The sequence below is a fragment of the Otolemur garnettii genome, unplaced genomic scaffold, assembly GCF_000181295.1.
Source record: "Otolemur garnettii isolate 467f Iridium unplaced genomic scaffold, OtoGar3 scaffold00014, whole genome shotgun sequence".
In the NCBI taxonomy this organism is placed as follows: Eukaryota; Metazoa; Chordata; class Mammalia; order Primates; family Galagidae; genus Otolemur; species Otolemur garnettii.
The window spans coordinates 23,854,423-23,881,426 of NW_003852409.1; the positions used below are offsets into that span (position 1 = coordinate 23,854,423).

At 37.5% G+C, this 27,004-nt stretch overlaps 1 protein-coding gene across 2 annotated transcripts in view; it reads right to left on the bottom strand.

Annotated features, from left to right (window-relative positions):
* Positions 1–27,004, bottom strand: part of C5 (complement C5) — a 144,045-nt gene that overhangs the window by 25,685 nt on the left and 91,356 nt on the right. For both annotated transcript variants that reach the window (XM_023510578.1, XM_003785402.3), the window contains exons 19-28: positions 26,676–26,749; positions 25,515–25,654; positions 18,858–19,085; positions 17,606–17,666; positions 13,757–13,846; positions 11,953–12,165; positions 11,438–11,513; positions 5,918–6,077; positions 2,592–2,687; positions 1,076–1,247 (exon numbers count right to left, since the gene is read on the bottom strand). In XM_023510578.1, the coding sequence (XP_023366346.1) occupies positions 1,076–1,247; positions 2,592–2,687; positions 5,918–6,077; positions 11,438–11,513; positions 11,953–12,165; positions 13,757–13,846; positions 17,606–17,666; positions 18,858–19,085; positions 25,515–25,654; positions 26,676–26,749 (1,310 nt within the window). The remainder of the gene's footprint in view (positions 1–1,075; positions 1,248–2,591; positions 2,688–5,917; positions 6,078–11,437; positions 11,514–11,952; positions 12,166–13,756; positions 13,847–17,605; positions 17,667–18,857; positions 19,086–25,514; positions 25,655–26,675; positions 26,750–27,004) is intronic.

Below are 27,004 nucleotides of genomic sequence, written 5' to 3' on the forward strand. Positions count from 1 at the left end.
TCGAACCCACCACCTTAGGTGTATGTGGCTGGCGCCTTAGCCGATTGAGCTATAGGCGCCGAGCCTAAAAGACATACTTTTATAGTAAACCTGGTAGAATAAAAACCAGGTCATGCACTCTTTTGCTTAAAATCTTCCAATGGTTTTCCTTCTCACTCAAAGCTGAAATTCTAGGGTTTCCTGCGACCCCATAACATTTGACATGGATGAGATGTAGGCACCCTGCTTTGGGTGGAAGCACCCCTAACCCAGGGAGCATGGCTGGATGACTAGAGCATGGGCTGGATTTTAGCCTTGATTCACCTGCTTGTCTGGGTGACTTGTCCATCTCATAACTGTATAAAGAAGCCCTGAAGAAGCCCTGTCATGACCTCTAACGTCCTACAAGACCTTCCCTTGCTCCTTCATCTTTCCCTCTCCTTCCCTGACCACACTTCCTATTTCTCATCTCATTCCTCTGCAGTCAGACTGGCCTCCTGGTCAGTACTGGACTGCTAGGCTCACTGGTGCTTCCAGTCATTTGTATCTGCTGTTTTCCCACCAGGAACACCCTTATAGGTAGCTACAGGATTTGTTTTCTCACCTGCTTTCAGGTTTTGACTCAAATACCATGTTCAAAGGTGCTTAAGCCTAGACACCCTGTCTGAAATTACAACCCACTCCTGACCTTATCTTCTTTCCCTGCTTTATTTTTCTTTGTATCAGTTATCACCAACTTATTCACAAAATTTTACTTATTTATCATGTTTGTTGCTCCAATTAAAATGTAAGTTTCATGCAGGGATGAATTTTTTTAGGTCTGTTTTGTTTGCTGTCTTATCCCCCAAACCTAGAATAATGCCTATAAAAAAGGGGCATCCATTGGATGCTCAGTTCATATTTGTGGATAAAGGTATGAATAAATATTTGCATAATGAATAAAAGAATGAATGAATAATAGCACTCACTACATTGCTTTGTGATTATTTGTTCCTTGAGGACAGTGTTGTATCATGCCACCACCCACTTCTCAGAATTAGCAGACTCTGTGCACTTAGTAAATGCTTGCTAAATAAATGTATGAAACAGATCGTACCTTTAACCAAAGCTTCCCTCCTCAGGGCTGAAACAATTAAACGAAATTGTGGGTGCATTTTATCACCCAGGGAAAGTGCAAATGCAGCAATGGCCAGGGTAAAGGTGGTCCGGGCTGGGAGGGCATTTTGAAGCAGGAAGTTGTCAGCTTTAGTTAGAGCTGTGTTGATTTTCTGCAAACAAGAGCAAAAAATATCTAGGTTTCTTTGACAAGCATCCACCTATCAACTGACATGAACTACTCTCAAGTTATACCATTCTGGGCTAGGCAAGATGAGAGGTGGGGAGAGGACCAACCTAATGGAAATGGATGGTGTCTCAGTGAAGCAAATCCTTCAGAGAGAAGAGGCACAGCATAATCTCAGAAGGGACAATGACACTGTCCAAACTGGGTTGAGATTTTTGCCTCCAAATCCTCACTTCACCTTTAGAATTTTGTCCCTTTAGTTTCTGATTCCAGCATCAAACCTTGTCTCCAGGAAGCAGCAGCACCAAGCATAGACACAACTTTCATCATTCCCTCTCAGCATAGCTGAGACAGGCTCTCATGTTCAAAAGGGGGTATATTTAAAAAATAAAACCACAAATAGCACAAAAACAGTACTGCCAAAGTACTATTTGGTCCTAAGAATTTCCGGGAAAATAGTCCCAATTGCTTTGTCCTGACACTATTAGAATATTTTGGATAAGTGGGTTAGGAGAGAGCTGGATGCAATGCTGCTAACATCTGCCTGGCTCCTCCCTCTCAGCTCTGCCCGTGTCTCTCACTTATGTGGCTACTAAGTGCCAACTGGTCCTTTAGGCCCCTGAGAACTGGTTTTCATTGACTATTTTGTCTTGTTCAGTATAAATACCAATGCCTTCGAAACAAATTATTAATAAAAGAAAATGATTAATCCTGTATCCTGGTTCGAAGGGCATGTATATTTGACTCCAGATTTGCTGGCAGGAGTATTTAACCTCAGTTCAGGGATCCATCTCCCCCAATTAGGGCATCATCTCCATTAAACTTTGGAATCTTCTATGCTGATTCATTTAGGTGGGTCCTCTTTTCTCCTCTCAGCTTCTGAGCAAATGAAGTAGAACAAGCTAAAAGAGTAAATTTGCCATCACGTCTCCTCAGCACTTTCATGATACAGAGTTCCTCAACTATAGGATAACAGTAACATACATATAGTAGGATTTAGTAGAGATAAAGAAGGAAGTTAGAGATGCTAGAGTCGTTCTCCCATCACAGTTCTAGGCTCAGCTCTACAATTTAGTAGCCTGTGACGCTGGACAATTGAATTCACCGTATAGGCCTCAGCTTTTTTAACTGTCAATGAGTAGGCTAGACTAAGTGATCTTTAATATCTATCATAGTTCTGAAATCCTTTGATTCTGCAGTTTAAGTTATTTTCCAATAATGTGAAAGGAAGGAAAAGAAGATTTTGAAACTAAGTTCTTCTGATTGGTGGCCCTTGCTGTATCTAGTAAGAAATAGATGATGGGTGTTAGAGGAAGAAACTCTCACTTACCATCAGGGGGCAGATGTCAAAAGCCTTTCTAATTCCAATCACAGTAAAGGCTGTAAGATAGAAGGTTTTCTCTTGGGCTTCAACAGGCAAGGTACCCTAAAAAATAAGCAGTGTTTTAAAATGAGAGTAAAAGGGCGTTTTTAAAATGAAATGACCTGGTTCTGATCTTCACTGTGAGCCTCGTCTCCAACTCTTTCCCTTCACGCAGTCCAGTTGAACAGCTCACCACGTCTCAGTAAGCTTTGGGTCTTTCTTGAATTCTTAGTTGAATATCTTCACTTTTCTGTCTTCCCTCCCCCTCCCTGGCCCCATTTCATACTTTTTCACCACTTTCAAATTCTCCCCCTCTTTTAAGACCCTGTTAAAATGCCACCTCCTCTATGAATCACTGTTTGTCCCTGTTATCACTTATCTTTTCCTCCTAGTGTAGTGGGAACCCAGTGTAATGCTTATGAGACCTTCAGGGGAGTCTGTTTATTTCTCCAGGTTTATTTCACACCACTTCCCCCCCAGCTCTTATGGTCAGTTCTTTGAATGGACCACCCTTCCTCTCTCCAATTCAAAAAGCCAAGGAAAAAGGTATAAGAATGCTGAACATTATTAATCATCATGGAAATGCAAATGAAAGCCACAATGAGATATCACCTCATATCATGAGAATGGCTGTTGTCCAAAAGACCAGAGACAACAAGCATTGGCAAGGATTTGGAGAAAAGTGAACCCACTGTATACTGACAGTAGGAATGTAAATTAGCAGAGCCATTATGGAAAACAGTATGGAAGTTCCTCAAAATACCAAAAATAGGACTACCTAATATGATCCAAAATTCTATTTCCAGGTGTATATTTAAAGGATGTGAAACCGGCATGCTGAAGCACTCCAATGTTCAATGTCCAATGCTCAATGTTTAATGGAGCATTATTCACAATAGGTTAGATATGGAATCAGCCTAAATGTTTATCAACAGTAAAGAAAATGTAGTATGGACTTGCTCCCAGGTATCTGCAGGGAACTGGTTCCAAGACCCCCAGCAGATAGCAAAATTTATGGATATTCGAGTTCCTTATGTAAAATGGTGTAGTGTTTGCATACAACCAACACACATTCTCCCCTATCTCTGGATTACTTCTAATGCCTAATACAATGTAAATGCTATATGAATAGTTGTTATACTGTATTAGTTTTTAATTTGTATTTTTTAATGATTGTACTTTTATTTTTCCTGAATATTTTCAATCTGAGGTTGATTGAATCTGAGGATGCAGAACCCAGAGATATGGAGGGCTGACTGTTCACATACACAACAGAGCATGCTTCAGTCTTGAAAAAGAAGGAAATCCCATCACTTGTGACAACAGGGATAAACTTGAAGGACATTATACTGAGTGAAATAAAACAGTCACAAAAAGACAAATACTGTATGATCTCGCTTACATGTGGAATCTAAAAATGCCAAACCCCCAGGAGCAGAAAATAGAATGTTGGCTACCAGGGGCTCTGGGTAGTGGTGACTGGGGATATACATAACTTCACTTAGGGCAGGAAGAACAAGTCCAGGAGATGTATTGTACAACATGGTGACTATCATTAATAACAATATATTGTATACTAGAAAATTGCTAAGAGAGTAGATTTTACATGTTCTCACTATAAAAAAATGAGAAATATGTGAGACAATACATGTTAATTAGCTTGATTTAGTCATTACACAATGTATACATATAGCAAAATACCATGTTTTACACCTTATTTTCAATAAAAAAGAATATCAATCTGAATAAAAATGTCAGCATAGTGTCTCTACTTGAAATGCTCTTTCTGCTTTTCAGCCTTCTATCTGCCTTCTAGGAGCCTGGCTAATACATTTTTTTCAATTTCCCCAATCTAGTCTAGATCCTCTGCTTTCAATGAAACACCATTCCCTTTTCTTAACACATATCACACACTTGAAATTACTTAACATCTGACATTTCTGCTGGATTGTAAGCTGTATGGCCTCATACCATACTTGTTTTGTTCATAATTGTGTCCTGGCCAACTAGTACTTAGTATGCATTCAACAGATATTTATGGAATAATTAAATGCACATACAGACATATACATTGATTGTAGTTGCTAGCATTCATACCCCACCTTTTCTACCCATGTATGAGTTCCTTTGTGGCAGGAATACCGTCTGGGGTCCATCCTTCCCACCCCTTCTGTCCCACCATGCCCCTTGTAATACCTTGTATGTATTAAGGTACTCAGTGGATGGCTATTGAATGAATGTAGAGAGATGGATAGATGGATGAATATCTTAAGAAAAAAAGCAGCGTAGTATTTTGCTTTCCAAATAGCACCTACATGTTGTCTGTTGGGAGTTCTAATCTGCTACTGTTGGAACTGAGGACCGTTATGAGAGTCACTGTCAGCCATGGAGGTCACCAAAGACTGATATGAAAAGAAATTAGATTGGGGCATCCACTGAATCTTAAAGAAACATTCTAAGGAATAGAAGATATAGATATATCTTGGAGTGATGTTATAATTATAGATGCTCCCCAACTTACGATGAGGTTATGTCCTGATAAACCCATTATAAAGTGAAAATATTCTAAGTCCAAAATGTCTTTAATAACCTAAACTAGCTACTATCAGAGCTTAGCTTAGCCTATCTCAGACATGCTCAGAACACTTACATTAGACTCAGATGGGCAAAATCATCTAATACAAAGCCTATTTTTATGATAAAGTACTGAATATATTGTGTAATGTATTAAATACTGTACTGGAAGTGAAAAACACAATGGTTGTATGAGGACTTAAAGTACTGAACACATAGTGCTTCCATGCCATAATAATGTTGAGGACCATCTTTACTTTTTAATTCAAGGTTATATGCAGATTCTAATCTCAAAAAACATTTTATTGTACTTTAAAATAAACTGACCACAATCTTTCTCCCTAACAAGATATAAATAGGGCCCCATTTTCCGTGATAACACCTTATATCCTTAATCTCTAAGAAGGCTTAGAACTTTAGGTACAAATTCATACCAAGGGTAGGCAGACAAATTACTCTATTTGACTCATTCTGAAATCCCAGAATTTACTCCCAGTGAAGCATGAATGCCTGTCATACAAGATGTCTGAGATATTACTTATACGACCTCTAGTGAACTTTCTGGGGATCTCTTCACTTCAGATATGGGAAGTGTGTGAGAGACCTTTGAATTCTTTGCTTGCTCACAAAAGTAGTTCCTTACAGGATTATGCATCTTTTTTCCTGAAACTCACATTGCAAATAAAAATATTGTTATTTTGTACATTTGGTTTCCTTACCTGTAATTTTATTGGTTGATACTGCGAGTTTTCCTTGAAGGATCCATTTTCTAGTTGACAATTCTCAACCAGCCACAATAAAGAATTACAAATTGAATTTTGATTCTGCTCTACATATTTATTTACTTGTCCAAGTACTCTTAAAGCAAAAGCTGTTAACCTTTAAGATAAAAGGAAATAAATAAATATTTAGAACACTGTATCCCTTCTGGCTTTTGGTTTATAGAGTGTTTCAGTTTATACCATTTTATTCGTTAAAAGAAAGCAATATTCTAAAACATACAATTCCGAAGTAAACTACTGTTTTATAAGGAAAGGGAAGGTTTTGGAAGCTGTCCAAAGAATTCAGTCAACAAATGTGAACAGCACATCTTCTGTGATTACAACATTGTTAGAGAGCACACAAGCTAAAAATTGGTTCCTAATGATAATTTTTTTTTCTAAGCTTAAAGATAACAGAGGTGGAATAAACAGTCTTGAGTCAAGGCACTGACTCATGAATAACAGATATGGAAGAGTAAAATCATAAAACTCTAGACTGTAAAATTTGTACATGCCATGGAGTGTAAGTTCTTATCTGTGGCTTGTTCTTCCCTTCCCAATGTTTCCTAGACTGTTTATTTTGCTTTTTTTTGAGTGACGCCATTGACACAAAACTCATTACCTCACAAAGAAGCTTTAATGATCCTGATTACTAGTTAAAAAACAATTTTAGTCTCTACTAATATCAATCAAAGAGCACCAGAAAGGATTGAATTCATACCCCTCATGATACCTCTGCAATCTCCCAGCTGCCCAAGAGCCCCCATCTCCAACTCCTCAGATGGCTGAGATTCAGACCACTTGACTTCCTGTTTCTAACATCTTCTCACTTAAAATTTGTTCTTTGTATTCATTTTCATTTTTAAAATTTTAAGTAATTTTTTCAGAGGTGAAACTCTCATATAATTCAAAAATCCAAAAGCATAGAAGGATATATGATGAAATATCCTTCCTGCCATGTCCCCCACAGAAGACTACTGTTGTTTCCTGCATATTCTTCCAAATAATAAATACAAGAATATAGTCTTTCTAACTACCTTTCCATCCCAACCACACCAAAGTAGTAGAACAGTATTTACATTATTCTGTACTTGACTTTTTTCATTTAATAATATAATGAGATCTATATTAGAGATCTATATTAGTACGCAGTTTTCACATTTTTTAAATAAATTACTTCATACATTAAATTATAATGTTTCAGTACAGATGCACCAAAACTATTTTAGTCATTTCCCTATCTATAGACATTTAGTTTGTTCTCAATCTTTGCTCTAACAGTCTTAATTATGTAAAACAATTATTTATTTATTCATTTTTTTGAGACAGAGCCTCAAGCTGTCCCTCTGGGTAGAATGCTATGGCATCACAGCTCACAGCAGCCTCCAACTCCTGGGCTCAAGTGAGTCTCCTGCCTCCGCCTTCCAAGTAGCTGGGACCATAGGCGCCCGCCACAATGCCTGGCTATTTTTTGGGGTTGCAGCCATCATTGTTTGTCTTTTTTTTATTGAATGGTAACTATGTACATTAATGCACCCTTGCCTAGTTCGCAGCCATCATTGTTGTTTGGCGGGCCCGGGCTGGGGATTTGAACCCGCCACCTTAGTTGTATGTGGCTGGCGCCTTAGCCACTTGAGCCACAGGCGCTGAGCTAAAACAATTATTTTTGATATTAATTGGAACTTGCCTTCTCCTAATTCTTCCTCTGGTGACATCAAAGCCTTGTTTTCTATTCTGTTGACTTTCAGGGGAAAGAATTGAGAGCTCCTTTCCTTTAATCTCCCATGATGCTCCCAAGGAGCAGGAATGCTTCCATGGATTGATGGAGGCCACTCACATCCTCAAGGATTGGCCTGAATGTCATACTGGGGCTCTCTTGGGACTCTGGCTTTTGGAAGTCTTTTTTCTGTTAGCAGGTGAGGGAGGCATAAGGGCCTATGAGTGTAGTCCGACTGCCAGGTTGGCTGTTCACTTACTAGCTGTTTGGCCAACTATGTACCCTCTCTGTGCTTCAGTTTCATTTCTGAAAAAAGGCAATGGCAATACATAGGGAACAGTCATTCACCTCCAGGTATTAATTATAAGGATAAAATATAGGAATACACCTAAACTAGTTCTGGCTTATAGTTAAGTATTTGGTGGGTATAAGCTCTTATCTATCCTTTTAATACAAAAGTATTAAAGGCACTGGTGCCTCAGCTCCAGAGTCCTCAAGAAGTGGGTGTCTAGACAGCTCTTCTCTGGCAGTGATGCAAATACATCTTGCTTTAGCTTTTAGTGTTCTCCTATTCTCACTGACCTGTCTCTCATAGGCTGGCCTGAAATTCAAAATTTAAGAGAACCTTGGAGGAAGGAGGCAGACCCAGCTAGCTATTTGACTTGCTTTTGTTCTAGATCTTGGGCTAATTCCTTCATATAATCTAGTTTAGCTGTTCAAGTTTTAACATAGGGTTTAGGATTAAAATTTTATGGTAGAAAAGAATATTTTTTTTTTGAAACAGAGTCTCACTTTGTCACCCTAGGTAGAGTGTCATGGTGTCATACCTCACAACAACCTCCAACTCTGGGGCTTAAGCGATTCTCTTGCCCCAGCCTCCTGGGTATTTGGGACTATAGGCTCCTGCCACGATGCCTGGCTATTTTTTGTTGCAGCTGTCACTGCTGTTTTAGCTGGCTGGGGCCGGGTTTGAACCTGCCAGCCTTGGTATGGGGCCAGCGCCCTACCCACTGAGCTACAGGCGCCACCAGTATAAAAGAATTTTTAAAGTAACTTTTAAGAGAAGTCTGGCAAAATCTTGTAAAACTGAAAAAGCACATGTCTCAAGTTCCAGCAATTTTATCTCTTAAGAAAGAGAAACTTGGCTTGGCATCTGTGGCTCAAGTGGCTAAGGTGCCAGTCACATACACCTAAAGTGGTGGGTTCGAATCCAACCCGGCCCGCCAAACAACAATGATGGCTGCAACCAAAAAACAGCCGGGCGTTGTGGAGGGTGCCTGTAGTCCCAGCTACTTGGGAGGCTGAGGCAGGAGACTTGCCTGAGCCCAGGAGTTGGAGGTTGCTGTGATCTCTGATGCCACGGCACTCTACCCAGGGGGACAGCTTGAAGCTCTGTCTCAAAAAAAAAAAAAAGAAAGAGAAACTCACACATGCACACAAAGAGACATGTGAAGATGTTCATTACCGTGTTGTTCATTATAGTAAAAATTAGAAATGATTGTCATCAAAATAAGAATATGCGGTACATGATATATATGGGTTTGAACCTGCAACCTCCAGCATATGGAGCTGGTGCCCTCCTCCTTTGAGCCACAGGTGCTGCCCATGGTACATGATATATTTATAAAGAGAAATACTGGATAGCAATAAAAAGGAATGAGCTAGATTTATCTATATTTCTAGACCTAAAAAAGAATTGAAGGAAAAAGGGAAGTTTCAGAGTGATAGGCATAGTAGTTATAGTAGTATTAGTTATGATAATTTCAAAACACAAAAAGGCATCCTATATGAATTCATACATATATAAAGGATTAAAAATGGTCTGAAAAGAAGCACAAACTCATACTAGTCAATGCCCTTGGGGGGAAGTAGATGAGACTAAGATAGAAGCTTGTAGTTAAAGGAAAAACTTGAACTATATCTGTAATGTTTTCTTTTTAAAAGGAAAGACTAAGCTAATATGAAAATTAATTTCAGGTTTTTTTAATATGAATGGTATTGTACTTTTTGGTACCTTCTTTATAGTTCTCAAACGTTGGAGCATATTCATGTACTGGACATTTCCTTCTATGTATATTATTTCTTTCCAGGAATTTGTGGAGTTGGGTCTAGGACAGTACTCAAGTATATTTATATTTCTGAATAAATATCATCTACTCAGCCTTGTCCCAGATGCTAGAGGACTCTGGGTACTTACTGATAGGTTGGTGCACCTACCCCTGGGGATTTCCCAGGTCCTGTTGGGGCAGTTTCTAGTCCTTGGTGACACCCCCACCGACCCCTGTATTCGGGGCCTTATCCTTTGGTTGTATGTTCCAGGAAGGGCCTGTGAGTCTTTTAAAGTACACCAGCCATACTTGGTCAGACCCAGTTCTAAGGTACAATCTGTGACCCTTGGTAACTGCTGTGTATACAATGAAAAGGAGAGAGAGGAGTCAAAAGGAGTCAGATGATTCTGACTTGATCAATGGGGGACACAGTGGAGGGCATTGCTGAGTACCAATCACAGGAACAGAGAGGAATGTTTGAGAAAGAAAAGAATGAATTTGGCACAGATTATGTTCAAAGAGCCTTTGTCTTCCAGACACCTAGAAACGTGGATCTGGAACTTAGGCAAGAAGTTAGGCCTTGAGATACTGATTAGGGAGTTATCTGCATAGACGTCATGGAAGTCATGGGCAAAAATGAGATTGTACAGATTATAGAAAACAGGAGCATTTAAGATGAAATTCTGGGGACTCTACTTAAATGGAAAAATCTAAAATTAAATTATTCTAGTTTGTAAATTCCTTGAGTCTGTTTCACACAGAACCTACAAAGCACCTGGCACATTGTGTATTTATTAAGTATTTTTTCAAAGCATGATAGTATTTTTTGAAAATAGATTATCATATGTATTTTTAATTAATCAGATTGTCTTTGCCTCAAATCATCAAAATTATGGATATTGTTTCATTGAATAAAATAATTATTGAGTACCTACTATGTACCAGCTATGTGCTGGGCACTAAGAATACTCAGAACTGCCTTCATGGAGTTTATATTCTAGTGAGGAGGATAGATCATAAGTAGAATAAGTAAAGATGTTAACGACAAATGTGAACAAACGTAGGGGAGAAAGAAATGAGGTGTCGGGATGTGTTGCAAGTTTTGATATCATAATATAGCAGAGGTCTCACTGAGAAGGTAACTTTGGTAGGACTTGAAGGCAATAAGGCTGCCAGTCATGCTGAAACCAAGGGAGGAGCATTCCAGACAGAGGGAGCAGTCAGTGAGTGCAAAGCCCTGAAGTGGAGGGAAAGAGTGGGTAGCAGATAAGGCAAGTGACCCAAGGTAGGGCCAGAACATATAAGCTTTGTAGATCACAATAAAGTTTGGGTTTTACTCTGGATAAGAAGGGGAGCTCCTAACTGGTTTTCAGTGGCATGACCTAACATGTTGTGCCAGGCTCACTCTGGCTGCTGCTGTCTTGAGCACAGACTGAAGAGGAACAAGGGCTAAAGCAGGAGACTAAGAGGAGGTGAGTGCCTTGGCCCTGGATGGTGTGGTGGAGTTGGGGAGAATTACTTAGATTCAGGATATATTTTGAGGGTACAGCAAACATTTCTGCTGGGTCAAATATGGATTGTAGGAGAAAGAGAGAGGAGTGACGGATGACTAGCCTTTTAGTTTAAAGCAACTGGGCTTATTCTTCATGTAAAATACGTGAAGTGAATGAACCAACTGCTATATGAAAATACAAAACAAAACCTTCTACTTACCAAGTGCTAGCACTTCCACCTTTCCACATACTGTAAGAAAAGTCAGCATTTCTGTAGGACATGATGCTCACCACCCCTAAGAGGAACCAGAAAAAGAACACAGTCCTTCAGCGACTCCCATTTTGCTCAAAGATCACTTTACCAGCCCCTGGGGATGGTAAACTTCATTTGGTGTTGGGCAGAAAGCACATGCTCAGTGACCAACACTGACTTCTCAAAGGAAGTGTGTGAATTGCTTGAATAGGGAATTATCAAATAGAACAGTCTGATCTCTTTCAAAAAGGAAGGAAGTATTCTGTAGGGTTTGGAATGCAGGTGTCTTGTCTCTCATCCAGGCATTTTGGCAAGTTAAAACAAATTCTACAGAAATGGTAAGTCCACCTCATGGTTTCTTTTAGGGGGGCTAAAATGTTTTCACAATTAAACTTTTATATAATTCATAACTTAAATATTAGTTTCATTAAAACATTAGTTAAAAAATAGCTAGATTTATATGTAAAAGAGTTTTTTTTTACCTTCTTTTAATTTTTTCTTCAGGTTCTGTTTTTCAGTTAAGGAGTTGGTGTGAAAAATGTTCCAATGATTTCCAGCTTCCAGGTAGTGGAAAACATAGAATATCGGGACAATGCTCATCAGCTCTGCCTCTGCATTCCCCTTGGGGAGGTGGGTGAGGCTATTGATGCCTTCCTGACTGAGAACTGCAGACAGGACCTCACCTATAAGCAGCCCTGAAACAAAAAAGAAATCAAAGTAGACACATCACTTTCTATGAGCTTCTAAGAGTATTTTCTAAAGAGGGAAGAACAACCATCTCTATTCTTCCCTTTTAATCTAGGCAGTTAGTTGACTTGCTTCTCAGAAATGGGAAGAGAAGAAAATATTTGGTTAGAAATGTGAATTGAAGCAAAAAAAAAAAGAAAAATTTTTTATTTTTTTATTTTTTATGTTTCTTTTTTTTTTTTTATTGAATGGTAACTGTATACATTGATGCACTTTGGGGGTACAGTGTGGTGTTGTCATAAAAAAAAAAAGGAAAATTTAAAATTATTACTAAACTATGGTAAGAGATAATGTAATACAATGGACAGTTACTGTGTAGAGCACACAGCAAATTAATTGCCATTCAATCTGATTGCTTTCCATATTAACCAGTGGTTCTCAACCTTCCTAATGCCGCAACCCTTTAATATAGTTCCTGTGGGTCATGACCCACAAGTTGAGAACTGCTCATACTGACCAATCTCTCCCAGGAAGCAAAGCAAAGTGCCCAAACAGCGAGTGCTGTGGCCTCTCTGTCTGTACCTCACTGTGCAGTCATGGGCAAGACCTTTTCTTTTTATATCCAACAACAGGGCTGCACATGCTCAAAAAAAAATTCCTTTCCAGTACTGACATTTTGTGATTCCAGGATTTTATCTGAGATAAAATGTAGTTAGGACAGTCTATCATTTTGATGATATGTTATTGAATTGTAAAGGCTAGAAACCAGAAAACCCACCAAACATGTCACTTCTGCAAATGTCATGGAGGGGAGAGAACCTCTGCTATGGTGTGAATGTATATGTCCCTTCAAAATTCATATATTGAAACCTAATCATCAAGGCAATGTAGAAAATGGGGGTACAGGGAAGCCATTAGGTCATTTGGGCTCTGCCCTCATGAATGGGAGTTAGGACTTTATAAAAGAGGGGTGAAGGAGCTGTCCATCCCATTTTGTCCCTTTGATCTTCCACTATCTACCATATGAGAATGCAGCAACAAGATGCCATCTTGGAAGCAGAGAGCAGCCCATGCCAGATACCAAATCTGCTGGTGCCTTCATCTTGGACTTCCCAGCCTCCAGAACTGTGAGAAATGAATTTCTGTTCTTGGTAAATTACCCAGTCTCAGGTATTTTATTACTGCAGCACATAAATGGACTAAGACAACTCCTCTGGGACTGGAACTCCAGTACAGCAGTGCTGTTCTCTTGGGGCCATTGCAGGTCATACTGTCTTCTCTGGAGCAAAACTGAACACTAAAACCATGGAAAGTTTTTTAAGTCTAAAAGCAGCGGCACTCCTACTTTAGAGAATGGGCTAATGACAGGCCCCATCTTCTGTCATGGGAGAATGAATCTCCATTTAAATCAGGCTAGTGGGGGAAGATAGTTGGAAAAGTGATCAAATGTTTGAAGGTGGTGATGGGTCGGGTGGGGTCCTCCTAGAGGTTAGTTTTGTGTGCAGTTGAACAAGTAAGTGGAGAAATAGAATAATTATGAGGATATTTGATTTTTGTTGGAAACACAAAGTGAAATAAAAATGGCATTTCCTAATTTACCTTTTATACTCAAAATCCTTTCGACTTTTGTTTTGGGGACCAAATCTAATGGTATCCTGTATGGGAACTCCTTTCGTCTGCTAACAACACCTGTAATTTAAAAAATATGTATTTACACAGAATTCGTAGAAGAAGACTATTTGCAGATTATTTAAAATTTATCTACCTCCAAGGAAGTTTTCAAAATAAAATACTCTTTTATAGAGGCACTATGACAATTTTACAAGAGAGTTAGAAAATTCTGAGGATTTTTATCAAACCATAGGCTCATATAATCACTTTAAATAAAGTATTAAATTTGGCTATAGCTTTCTGGTAATTTTAAGATATGAAATAAATAGGCGATATGAGTCTTATTTATTAGTGAAAGGTAGCATGCCATGTTTTCTAAAACAAGAAAATTGTTCCTGGAACTGAAATCTAAAAATAACCAACACATAACCTCTTAGTCAAGGATATATGAGTATTAGCTCTACTGGGAAGTGTGACCTGAAATCCTTCCTACTTTTTCCTCTCAGTTTAATTTAGATGATTTTTTCTCTTGGTGCACAACAATAGAGTTTTGGCATACTGGTATCAGGGAATTTTTCTATTGTAAGCACTGTGTTATGTCAAAAAACATTTATTATCCTCCGATAGAGTATCAAGCACTCTACTAAAAATGCATTTGGATCCTCACAACAACCCTTTACGCAAGGTCTATTTTTATTATTTTAATTTTATAGGTAAAACTGAGGTTTAGAAATAACTACTTAATGTAGAACTGCAATCTGAACTCAGGAAGTTTTAGTGCAGAACCCACAGTAGTCACTACAAAGAGACTCCATTTCCTCTTGTCCCCCTAAAATCAACACTCTTTGAGGGCAAGGATCATCTCGTATATAAGTCATAGTCCCAGCACTCAGCACAGTCCTTGGCTCGTGGAAGAGGGTTTAAAAAAAGAGTGACATGGGCAGCACCTATGGTTCAGTGGGTAGGGTGCTGGCCCCATATACCGAGGGTGGCAGGTTCAAACCCGGCTCTGGCAGAATTGCAACAAAAAAATAGCCAGGCGTTGTGGTGAGCACCTATAGTCCCAGCTACTTGGGAGGCTGAGACAAAAGAATTGCCTAAGCCCAGGAGTTAGAGGTTGCTGTGAGCTGAGATGCTACAGCACTCTATTGAGGGCGATAAAGTGAGACTCTGTCTCTACCAAAAAAAAAAAAGAATGACATTTTGCAATTTAACAGACAGTCACAAGGCTTTGCTGAAGAAACAGAAACATTTCTTGTCAAACTTAAGTCTTCATTAACAATTAGTAAACACTGATAAAAAAAACTCTGTGAAGACATTTATAGGCTTGCATTATGGTTGAAAGAGTATGGTTATCAAATGAAATTATGAAATCATAATTCATAAAGCTTCATTGTTGTTCAAAGAAGAATATCAGAGACAAAAATCAAGCAGAAGTAAACAAGAAACCTCAAATGGGATATAGAAAAAAAGTACAAAAGGTATGAATAGTCAACTGATAGATGGGAAGCTCAAATAGCCAACAAGTATATGAAGAAATGCTTAAAATCACTAGTAACCAGAATAACCCAAATTAAAAAAATAATGAGATATCACTTTATACTCATCATCTTAGGGAAGTAACACCAAGTGTTGGTGAAGACATGGAGACAGAAGAACCCTCACGCACTGCTTGCATAGTTATTCTGAAGAACAATACAGCAGATGTAAATAACGTGAAATATGTGTATGTCCTTTGACCCAGCAGTCCCCCTCCTGGATATATAGTCCAGAGAAACACACATTATTCAAGGGAAATCTATAAGGATGTTCACTGCAGTGTTGTTTATCGTAATGGAAAATCCATCACTAGGAGAAGAATAAGTAAAATTGTGGGGGAAACTACTCTGAAATCCTATGTAAGAAGAAATGAATTAAATATACGTATAGCAACAGAGATATTTCTTTAAAATTGACTTTTGAGTTTAAAGACTTAAGAAGCAGGATACAATCTATAACACAGTATGTTTTATATATATTAAAAAGATATACACAAAAAACAATATTGCCTTCCTATTCAAAGACGTATATCAAACACATTAGAAAGGGGGCATTTGGCAGAAGGGAATAGGATGAAGGAAAAAGTAAAACATAAGAGAGGCCTACCTCAATGATGTGCCAAGCAAAGAGAGAGTTTAACTCTCTGCATCTCAGGTAAGAGAAGAGTTGGGAGAAAAGGGCTTGTCAGGGAAAAAAAGTAGAAACTTGGCCGGGCATGGTAGCACATACCTGTAATCATAGCACTTTGGGAGGCTGAGGTGGGCAGATTGTTTGAGCTCAGAAATTCGATGCCAGCCTGAGCAAGAGCAAGTCTTACTAAAAACAGAAAAATTAGCTGGGCATTGTGGCAGGTGCTTATAGTCTCAAATTCTTAGGAGAATGAGGTAGGAGGGTTGCTTGAATCTGGGAGTTTGAGGTTGCATTGAGCTAGGTTGATACCAGGAACTCTAGCCTGGGCAACAGAGTGAGGGTCTGTCTCAAAAAAAAAAGTAGAAACCAAAGACTGGAGCTAGTCTTGCGTAATGTATTTAGTCTCATTTAAAGCTGATATCACACTACTTCCATTATTATTACTTTATAGTTTGTTCTGATACCTCATTCTTTCTGGCAATTGTTTTTCAAATTTCCTTTAATATTACTGTCCATTTGCCTTTCCAAATACATCTTAGCCTTTTAAAAAACCGAATTCTGTAAAGTATCATACTGGCATAGTAATTTCAAGATATAAATATTGTAAGGCTCTAATACAATTTCTGGAATAACCAAGACAGAATTGTCATCTTTTTCCTTTTTAGCTGTCTGGAAAGCTACCTAAGTATGAAGTTGTGTAAGATGATAAGGAATAAAGTCATATGACAAGACTGGAAAGAGGCATAGGTTTTTTTCCGGACCACTTTTTCAGTTTAAGAAATCCACTTTTTATGGAAGAAGCAAAGCGTGTATAAGTACTTGGATGCATATATGCAGAATTAATGTTTTTGTCTATTTACATATTGATCAGAGAAAACACTTAAATACATTTAGGCCTTGATTCTGTGCAAATGTTTTCAGAATTCTAGCTTTGAGAAGATACAGAGCAGCTCAATTGGAGGAAAAGCAGAAGCAATCAGGAATGGGTTCAGGCAACTAATCAGCACTATTGTGCTTTCAGATAATACGTGCTAAATGATTATGTAAGTGACCTTTTCTTAAGTGTTTTTAGACTGATAGTTCTATAATAAAATAGTATAAATTATTATTGTGATGGATAGAAAATGACTAATGATAAGGTAAGTCACACAATTATTACTATTTCAATGCTTTGCATTTAAAATTAATGGAATTTTTTTTCTTTAGTCTTAGTCATCCAGATGTAGTATAACAAATGCTACCAAGAAAGGCAGTGATCTGAGAAGGGGATATTTCCAATTCTAGACAATTAACATTCCAAAAATATAGTGGTTTTTTTTTTTTTTTTTAGACAGGAGCCTCAAGCTGTCCCCCTGGGTAGAGTGCCATGACATCTCAGCTCACAGCAACCTCCAACTCCTGGGCTCAAGCGAGTCTCCTGCCTCCGCCTCCCAAGTAACTGGGACCACAGGCGCCCACCACAACGCCCGGCTATTTTTTGGTTGCAGCCGTCATTGTTGTTTGGCGGGCCCGGGCTGGATTCGAACCCGCCACCTTGGGTGTATGTGGCTGGCGCCTTAGCCACTTGAGCCACAGGCGCCGAGCCAAATATAGTGTTTTTAAAGTTATATTATACTTTAATTTCTAGAGCAAAAAGATAACATATGAAATAAAAATCATTTTGCCTACCATAAATACCCTTAGGATCCAGGGTAACACCAGAATAACTTTCCCTTTTGACACCTTCTGGCTAAAATAAAGGCAGAAAACATTCAGTTAAGAACATAATTAAATGTATATGACTTGAATTCCTTGGACCAACTTTTCTGGCTCACTTTTCCAATGAAAAAGTCCCTTTTTTGAGAAAAGGAAATGTGTGTATAAATACTCACATGCAAGAATAATATTTTATATCTATTTACATATTGATTAGAGCAAACACTTAAATAGAAGTTTTTATAAGCCAATAATTGATCTAAATGCTTTGCACATGCCAACCCATTTAATCTCTAAAAACCTCTATTAGGTAGGTGCTATTATCACTCCTATTGACAGATGAGGAAATTGACACACATGGAGATCAAGTACCTTATCCAGTGTCATACTAGTAGGAAGTAGAGGAGCCAGATTTAAAAGCCAGGCAGCCTCAGTCCACAGTCTGTGTGTAGAAGCATGATGCAAGGACACTTAGGGATGCCTTGCACAAGATAAGTCAATGCATGTTTACAGAAGGGAATTTCATCACTAAAAGCAGAACTCAGAGAGGGACAAGCCAGGAAGACCCAGCCTATCAGTAACTAGCCGTATGACACTTAGCAAGTATCTTATCTTTCTTTCAATTAATATTATTTTTAAGTGACAAATAATAATTATATAGGAATCTTATCTTACTTTTAATAAGAACATGAAAACACTCAACAGACTGTAAATAGTACTTAACAAAGGATGGTTTTCTTCATTTTTTGACCTGTTTATTTGTTTATAAAATGAAAATTTTTCTAGACTCCAAATTCTTTAAATTCAAAGTGTCTTATTTGTTGCTTTCTCTCCAGTATCTAGCATAATGTCTGACATGCACATTTTAAGACATACTTTCTGAATGTGTTGCTGAAAAAAAAATCCTGGAAAATATGAACCAAATTGTTGAAATAGGGTATCTCTGCATGTGGGAATTATTCTTTTAACTTTTTTCAGTAATCTGTATTTTCCACAATTTAAAAAATTTAAGGATAATTTTAGGCTTACAGAAAAATTACAACAATAGTACCAAAAAACTCCGGGATAACTTCCATCCAGATTCCTCAATGGCCAACGTTTTATTTGTTGTTGTTCCTGTCTCTGTCTCTCTTTCAGAACCATTTAAGCAAAAGTTGTCAATAACTTTTATTTTCAGAATGAAAAAATTGTTTTTAAAGAATTATAAAAAGCATGTTTTTCTTACCACTACTCGTAATGTTTTTACTAAGATTTCTTTTCCAAACGAAGTCTCCAGTGAAAAGTTGATGTTGTGGAGGCCAATTTCCAGAGGAAGCACAGTGAAGGTCACCAAGTGACTGGAGGAGCCCTCTATTCTCTGGCGCACACACTTGGAGGGCTTTGTCCCCTGGTGATCAATGCCTGAGCTTCCTGATGTGCAGATTCCTTCCCCAGCAGATATTTTAACACAGAACTGAAATAACACCAGTGAAGAATTATATCAAAATACTTTACCTCTAAGAAAGTTTACCCTGATTATTTTTGTCTGGATAAAAACTCTCCACTGGTGCTTTAATAATTTTCAAAGAATCCCTTAGATGCAGATTTCCTAACACACGTGCACACTTTGTTGTAGGACTTAACAATGTGAAGGGATGTGTAGAAAACACCGCACTAGCTCAGAAATGACAGCACTAGTTCAGAAACTTCTTATCTTCCTTAGATGGTTTACCTACTAAATTAGGTACAAAGCTACTGTCATACTTTGCTCATGCTGTTGTGATAGCGCTTGCTACGCTGTCTCTTTACACATTCGTATTTTAGACAGTGGGAGCCTCAGGCTCAGGTACTTGTTTATTTTTGTCTTATTCATCTTTGCATCTTTTACTTCAGCCTCTAGGTGTTCGAAAAATGAAGATTTGATGAAAGACTGGTAAGTTCATATATTGACTTTCAAGGCCTTGCCCAGTAGGCCCCCAACTTACTTTTCCAATCTTATCAACTTCCCTCTTATAACCCATTTTACAATTAAACTCTGACTCCAGAAAATCCTATATTCAAATTTTGGCTCTCTCCTTATTAACTATGTTATGGGAATAGGTTGCATGAACTATTGAATCCTCCTTTCCTCATCTTTGTAATGGGAATAATAATAGTGGCCCCTGAATTCTGACTCAGATAGTGAATATTTTTCATCTTCCCTCCAAAATCTAGTGAACTCACAGAATTGAGAACTATACCCCAAAGACCAACTCCATCAAATCCAGTGTAGCTAGAGCAGGTAAACAAGAGAGAGCATTAACATTCAACAACTAATTTTGAGGAATTTCTCAAGAATGGAAAATTCCTTTTCCCTCTTAACTACCTTCTTGGGAAACATAACAACCAGGTAAGTGGAGTAGGAGGTAAAGAAGGCTAGTGGGTCACCTGTGGCCAGTGATTCCCCCTAGGATAGTTGGTGAAGGGTGAGTAAGGGTAGATATAAAAGAGTCATTTGATAAAATTCAACATGATTTCATTATAAAAACCCTTAGTAAACTGGACAGGAAGTAAATTTTGAAACTGAAAGAGAATATTAGTAAAAAATCTATAGTAGTTGTTCTGGGTTCAGTATCATAGCTAAGTAGCTAATATTGGGCAACACTTCTGCAAAAATAACCACAATCTCTAGACAACATATATGTTGAAACAAACTGCTTGAATATACTAGAGAGCAGCAGGGAAAGTGACACTTGGGAGAAGAAAATGACACTGGGTAAGTGTTGTATTTTTATTGGTACCTTGAGGAGTGGCTAAAACCCCAGTAGACCCTTGTCATCTAAGTGGTTTGAGGAACCGTAGGACAGAGTATGGGGCAGTCACCATAGCTGAAGAATGAAGAAACAAGCTTCAAGTTCTTTGCTCAAACCTGGTCAACATTTAAACTACCATCTCTGAACCCTGAACACAACACAGACTCCAAGCATCCCAATTAAGGCTAAAAATACTAAACTGAGATTTTAGATTTTGGGACTGAAATTCAGCCTTCTTTCTGATAAAAACATACATACAAAAGATGAAAACACTGGAGAGGAACATAATATAATTCAGAGTTTTTATAACACTTCATTAATAAAGTCCAGTTCAACCTAAAATTACTAGAAATAAATAGCATAACCCATATTCAAGAAGAAAGGGGCTGGGCACGGTGGCTCATGCCTGTAATCCTAGCACTCTGGGAGGCTGAGGCAAGTAGATTGCCTGAGCTAATGAGTTCAAGACCAACCTGAGCCAGAGCGAGATCCCATCTCTTAAAAAAAAAAAAGCTGGGCATTGTGTCAGGCACATGTAGTCTCAGCTACTTGGGAGGCTGTGGCAAGAGAATTGCTTAAGCCCAAGAATTGGAGGTTGCTATGAGCTATGATGCCATGGAACTCAAAGATTAAATAAAATATTGAACTATTAAGTTATAACTGTGTCTGCCTTGGCGCCTCTGGCTAAAGTGGCTAAGGCGCCAGCCACATACACCTAAGGTGGCGGGTTCGAATCCAGCCCAGGCCCTGCCAAACAACGACGGCTGCAACCAAAAAATAGCCAGGTATTGTGGTGGGCACCTGTGGTCCTAGCTACTTGGGAGGCGGAGGCAGGAGACTCGCTTGAGCCCAGAAGTTGGAGGTTGCTATGAGCTGTGATGCCATGGCACTTTACCCAGGGGACAGCTTGAGACTTTGTCTCAAAAAAAAAAAAAAAAACTATGTCACTGCAAAGGTCATACAAAAAGAGGTGGCAGGCCAAATTTGACCTGTGAGCCATAGATTTCTGACCTCTGATCTAAAACATAAAGGAAAAGGACAAAGAGATGTTAAAAATTCAGTATTGTGGCAAGTCAGTTTCTTTTATAATAATTTATAAATTCATGCCAATACCTATCAAAATCTTAACACAATTTTAAAAGTAGAATTTAACAAACCAGTTTCAAAGTTTATCTGTCAGAGTAAATATATAAGAAAAACAACATCAAAACATGTGAAAAATAATAATACTAGAGAGTATTTGCCTAATAGATATACAATATAAAAACTGTGATATTGGTACAAACAAAAACTGATAATTCAGGAATAGAGTAGAGAATCTATAAAGAACCCTCATATATTGGAATTCAATATATATGGGCAAGATGACATTTTATTTATTTATTATTATTTTTTAGAGACAGAGTCTCACTTAGTCGCCCTCAGTAGAGTGCTATGGCGTCAGAGCTCACAGCAACCTCCAGCTCTTGGGCTTATGCGATTCTCTTGCCTTAGCCTCCCAAGTAGCTGGGACTACTACCACAATGCCCAGCTATTTTTGTTGTTGCAGTTTGGCCGGGGCAGGTTTAAAACTGCCACCCTTGGTATATGGGGCCAGTGCTCTACTCACTGAGCCACAGGCTCTGCCCAAGATGACATTTTAAATGAATGGGAAGAGTATGAATTCCTTAAGAAATACCGCTGGATCAACTGGCTATCTATTGGGGGTTTTATTTCAGATTAAAAAATCTAAATGCTCACAAAAGCTATAAAATACTAGAAGAAAATTTAGAAAAAACATTTTTTAAAACTTGTAGTGATATTTTTCACTTTTTACTTTGTAAAAAAATTGATCATAAAAAGCATTAAGGGGCCAAAAATAAACCAAAACACTTACATTTTTGGTTAAAGTTATATTTGTGCCCCCTACCCAGAAAGTGTGCAATGTACCTGTTAGGTGGGAATTAACCCATCTCCTTCTCCCCACTCCCACGCTAGATAGAGTTATATCTTTTATAATATACAAATTTTAAAATGATTAACAAAGTTAAAAACAAGTAGAAGATGAGAGAAAATGCCAGCAATATATTAATATATAATCAATAAAGGATTAATAGAACACACAAAGTGCTCCTATAAACAATAATAAATGTATACATCTAACAAGTACTTACTGTGGACCAGGTACTATATTTACATGAAGGAGCTCATTTCATTTTCAACAATGAAGTCGATAGCTATGATTATCCTATTTTTCAGATGAAGCAATTAGAAAAGGATAGGCTAGATACTTTGCCCCCTAAAACAAGTGACTCCACGAAAACAAGGGAAAGAATACGAAGATAGTACATAGGATGTCAGAGATAGTACATGAGAGAAGAAAAACAAATGGCCAGTGGACAAATGAAAAGAGGTTCAAAATTGTTAGTAATCAGGGTAATTAAATGGAAACCATTTTGCTCTATCAAATTGGCAAAATTTTATGTGTATTAATAATATACAGTGCTTTCATGTTTTCAAGTACATATGTATTCATTGTGTACATATATTATGCCATGATTTGCTTCTTTGAGCAACATTACATTTTTGAGTTTTAATAAAAATGATGAATGTAGTATCTAGTCCATTCACTTCAACTTCTGCTAGTATTGATTATATGAATAAAGGAAAAAACATTCATCCAAAAAATTATAAGAATGTGAGGAATCATGGCTACTCACATACTCACACACGATAAGAATGTCAATTAATGTAGTCAAAGAGTAAAAAGTTCATACTCTTTAACCCAACTGTCTCATCCTAAAACAAAATATCTATCCTACATAAATACCCACACATACGTAGTAAGATATGTATTCATAAGTGTGGACTTCAAAAAATCAATTGTAATAGTGAAAACTAGATAACAACCTAAATGTCTTCAATAGAAACATGGTTAAATAAATTATAGTATACCCATCATGTGAATTACTACGCTGCTGTTAATGTAATAAAGTAAATCTTGTAGAGATGTACATACACATATACTGACATGGAAAGATATCTCTGATGATATTATTAGCAGCAACACAAATTGTTGAAGAGGTACATGTACATATATGTATGTATCTGCTTAATACATGTATGACTAGGAGAACTGGGGAGCCTCCACTGATCTCACTCCTCCTACTGACCACAGCATGGCTTCTGTGTCCTATCTACCTACTTATGTATCTACCCTAAATCACATGTGTTAAGAAAGACACCTCTTAACATGATTTGTATTAAAAAATGAAATCAGCCTTACAGTGGTGGGTTGTTTTTGCTGTGACAATGAAGACTTATTTTTCTAGTTAGGTTATATTGCAAACATATATAACATTAAGTTGAATAAGCTAAATGTGAAGCTCTTTTTTAAGATAAAAATGTATTGATAAAGGGGTAATAAAATTGATATTTTTATTTTCCCAATCTTTCTAACAATGGTGGGTTAAACAAGAAATGTCTACCTCCAGAAATATGAAAAATAGAAATAGAATTTATGCTGAACCCTCTCTTATTCCTAAAAATACATAATATTTATCCATAGTTATTAAGCCATAATTATCTAATAAGATAATTTTTAATACATTTTTATTTTATGTTTAATAATTTTAGAAACATGCCATTTTATCAATTGCACGCTAATAATATTTGTAATGTTAACTAAATCCACAATCATTTGATACTTAGAGTCTTACAATCATGGAATTTAAGAATATTTTTAATGTATAGATTTTTTTTTGTTGCAACAAAGTATGATAGAATGATCAATAGAAAAAATTCAAGCATAAAAGATATAGCATTAGGGAAGTGGAATGGAAATATGAGTTCGTTGAGAAAAGTATAATATGTAATCCATTGTTAAGAGCTTATTTGAATATTAAAAAAATGGATTGCTACAATATTTAGGTTCTGCTATATTCACTTAAAAGTTTGATTTAACAGTTTTTAAAAAAAAATTAATATTTAAACATTACAAAAGTTACAGAGTATCTTTTTTTAAAAACATGGTAAAAAATGTTAGATGCCAACTTAAAAATGTATCAAATGAGTATGTAGTTTTGCCAAAAACAATTTGGAGGTTATATAAGCAAAATTTTTGGAGACTACTGAAATGCTCATCTCTAAGAATAAAATTACATCCTTTAAAAAATATAATTAGATTTCTGGGCCAAGCTGAATTCCCATATATAGTTTAGTGATTGTGATTTTCAAGTGAAATCAATAGTCTATTGTATAATTCTCTGTAGGGGTGTGCTGGCAAAGAGAATACGAACGATGGGTCCAGCCATGGTTGGAGTTTTTCAGGGATGAAGCCCTGGAGTAAAAGCAGATCAAGGGAATTGATATGATTTTAGTCAGTGTGGGTATACTGATGGTTCATGAATTCTAACCTAAACAAGAGGGCCAGTGAATGATGACAAAGGCATTGAGTCAATGGATTAGAGATTTCAAAGATGCTGCACATCTGTAGCCATGGGAACAATCTGGCTAATGAGTTAGAGGGGGTGGAAGCAGGTTGTGATTGGATGGAGGATGTTTGAAATCAAGATTTCGAAGAGGATGACAAGATCTACAACGTGAAGATGAGTATGAATGGCTAAAATGGAGTAAAGGAAAGGTTTTTTAGACTCAAAAAGATCAAGGGACTCAGAGTCTATGTTAATAAAGGAGCTAAATGTAAACTCACCTTTCTCTGAACTTCCACAGGACACTGTATATTGATTATCCTAACACTTTTATTCTTTTTGTTTGTTTGTTTGTTTTTTGTTTTTTAGTAGGTCCAGTCTGGTTTCAAACCCACCAGCGCCAGTGCATGTGGCCGGTGCCCTACCCACTTAGCTATAGGCGCTGCCCCACTTTATCTTTCTTTAAATTTAAGTTACATTGATGTGTACTTTTCTTACCTCTTCCTGCTTTCTTCATCCATTAACTTATTAAGCTGCACATCTAGTATAATACTCATTGTAAGTGTTTGGTTTTATATTGCTGGACTGAGTTGGATTTTTCTGTGTGTGTGTGTATAGTAATTTCACTAGTAGAATTCTCAGAAAACCAGAGAATATTTTCTTTTTTCCATTTATTCTAACATACCATAAATACCTACTTACAAGCATCCCAGAAGTCCTATAGTTGTAAATAGTTCCTTTCAATTGGATCTGTTCCCCTCGTATAACGGAATATGGTATATTCATTTCCAAGAAGACATCTTTGAATACCTTTGCCTTGAGAGTATCAGCAACACATATACCTTCAGCCCAAAGTGAAAGCAAAGTAGAAGCATATTAGAGAATTCCTTTAACACTTTTTTAGCACCAGAATGTCTCAAATTTGTTTTAATTCAAGGAAAAAAGAATATTGGATCATGTCTTTGAATTTTCTATTTACTGATCTTTATTTCACTAATTGCCAGGCGCAGTGGCTCACACCTGTAATCCCAGCACTGTGGGAGGCTGAGGAGGGAGAATTGCTCAGGAGTTCAAGACTTGCCTGAGCAAGAGTGAGACACTGACTTATTAAAAAAAAAAACAAAAACCCAGCCAGGCGCGGTGGCGAGTGCCTGTAATCCCAGCGGCTTCAGAAGCTGAGGCAGTGGGATGCCCACAGCCCAAGTTTGAAGTTGCAGTGAGCTATGACACCATTGCACTCCGCTCAGGACACAAGATGGGACTCTGTCTCAATCAAGAAAAAAAGCAAAGAAATAAAAATAAAAAATAAGCAAGGAAAAAACATTATTATTCATATTAACTGAAAACTTTGTTTGACAAATATTTAATTCTATTTAATGCATGAAAATGCCTGTCAACTAAAGCACCAAATCTTTTTAGATATTCATTCTTGACTCCATTTAATGAGTATAAACTTTCGACTGTGGAAATCTAGATTTTGTAAAAAGAAAAATAGCAAACAAAATTAATTCTAAAGTTATGTATAAAGCATTTGTATTTAGTCACCACAAAGGGGTATCAGTCCAAGAGAGAGATCATACATTTGTTTCTAACTCTACACAAGCTCCCAGTTAGTGAGAAAAATGAAGGAAAGTAAGGACTTAATATCAGCACTTATAAAATGACAGTTAATGGAAGAGCAAAGGAAGAAATGAATACATTCAAAGATGTGGGAACATTCAAGCCTTTGGGTAATACAAGAAGAAGAATATTTTTTAAAATGACAACACTTCAGTCCTGGGTAAATTAAATAGACATTAATAAAAAGCCTCATCTTGCTAATCAAATAATTCCTTAAATGAATATATACTTAAGCTTGCTTACCATTATTTGAAATGCCAACACCTTGAATTTCCCAGGTAGTTAGAGAATCAGGTAGCACAAACTGCAACTGGTTTCTAGAAATTAAAATGCTGACATTTAAATACAGTGGAAAACTGATTAACCCAACTAGACAGAGGAAATCTTTAATAGAAATTTTGCTTCGGCTCGGTGCCTATAGCTCAACCAGCTAAGGCGCCAGCCACGTACGACTAAGGTGGCGGGTTCGAATCCCCAGCCCGGACCCACCAAACAACAATGATGGCTGCAACCAAAAAATAGCCGGGCGCTGTGGCGGGCGCCTGTGGTCCCAGCTACTTGGGAGGCGGAGG